Raw genomic sequence first — 1,243 nt, 5'->3', positions numbered from 1 at the left:
GGGGGGCCCACGGGGGGGGCCACTGATCAGCCTTGGCAGAGGTCTGCGCTCTCCGAGTGCTTCTAGTTCTTATTATTATTGTTATTGTTGTTATTGTTATAATTATTATTCCCTCCGCCAGGAGGTATTGTGATCACTTTGCTTTGTGTGTGTGTTTGTTTGTTAGCAAGATAACTAAAAAAGTTATGTACAGATTTTCATGAAATTTTCAGGAAATGTTGATACTGGCACAAGGAAGAAATGATGAAATTTTGGTGGTGATTGGGGGGGGGGGGGGCTTGCCTTGAATTAAATAATTTTTTCCTTGTGTCAGTATCAACATTTCCTGAAAATTTCATGAAAATCTGTCCATAACTTTTGAGTTATCTTGCTAACTAACACACACACACACACACACACACACACACACACACACACACACACACAGGAGGCAGAGCTGTCTTGGTGGGGGTGTGCGCTCTCTGAGTGCTTTTCTTATTATTGTTTTTCTTCCAAATCTTCCCCACGTTGACTGAAAACCCCTCAGAATCTTTGAACCAAAGCCCAGTTTCAGCGTTGGCATGTTCAGCCTGTTTCTACTGTTGGAAACGTCTTCTGTGATGAATCCTGTTTCTGAAACCCTTGGCTCTAAGGCTCCGTTCACAGCAGCTCTGAACACACTCGTCCATTTATCTGTGACCTTCAGCTTCTACATGAAATACCACTTCTATCAGTTCTGAGTCTGAACTGAATGTGACCCTGAAGTGACCCACATGGACTAAAGAGGTCCTGAAGTGACCCACATGGACTAAAGAGGTCCTGATGGAATACCAGACCATGCAGACACACACTGTGTTTACAGACCTAACACTATGGGGACGCAGAATGGTGATGTTTGTCGCATTTCAATGACGTAAAGGTCAGATAAATGCGACCTGGACATTCAGACTGAAGTCACATTGGAAAATATCAGATCTGGGTCAGATTTAGGACCACATATGACAGTGGTCTGGGTCAGATTTAGGACCACATATGACGGTGGTCTGGGTCAGATTTAGGACCACATATGACGGTGGTCTGGGTCTGGCTCCATTGCCTGCGGTCTGAACGTAGCCTTAATGTTTCCTTCCTGTCGGGTCCAGACCCCCCCCCCCCCCCCCCCGTTTATATTTATTGTGTTTGAATGTATTTGTCGTGCTCATGTGATGGAACCTGATGATGAAATAATGATGTCATCAAACCATGTGTGCAGACGTGTTCATTT

At 44.7% G+C, this 1,243-nt stretch overlaps 1 protein-coding gene across 1 annotated transcript in view; it reads right to left on the bottom strand.

The window, feature by feature from the left end:
* LOC115416850 (sedoheptulokinase) overlaps window positions 1–883 on the bottom strand; it is a 13,663-nt gene extending 12,780 nt beyond the window's left edge. The window contains exon 1 of the mRNA XM_030130731.1: window positions 844–883. Coding sequence (XP_029986591.1) covers window positions 844–883 — 40 coding nt within the window. The remainder of the gene's footprint in view (window positions 1–843) is intronic.
* Between the last annotated feature and the right edge of the window lie 360 nt (window positions 884–1,243).

Source organism: Sphaeramia orbicularis, unplaced genomic scaffold, assembly GCF_902148855.1.
Source record: "Sphaeramia orbicularis unplaced genomic scaffold, fSphaOr1.1, whole genome shotgun sequence".
In the NCBI taxonomy this organism is placed as follows: domain Eukaryota; kingdom Metazoa; phylum Chordata; class Actinopteri; order Kurtiformes; family Apogonidae; genus Sphaeramia; species Sphaeramia orbicularis.
Note: the sequence above shows the minus strand (reverse complement) of the source record. Positions and strands in the feature narration are given on the sequence as shown.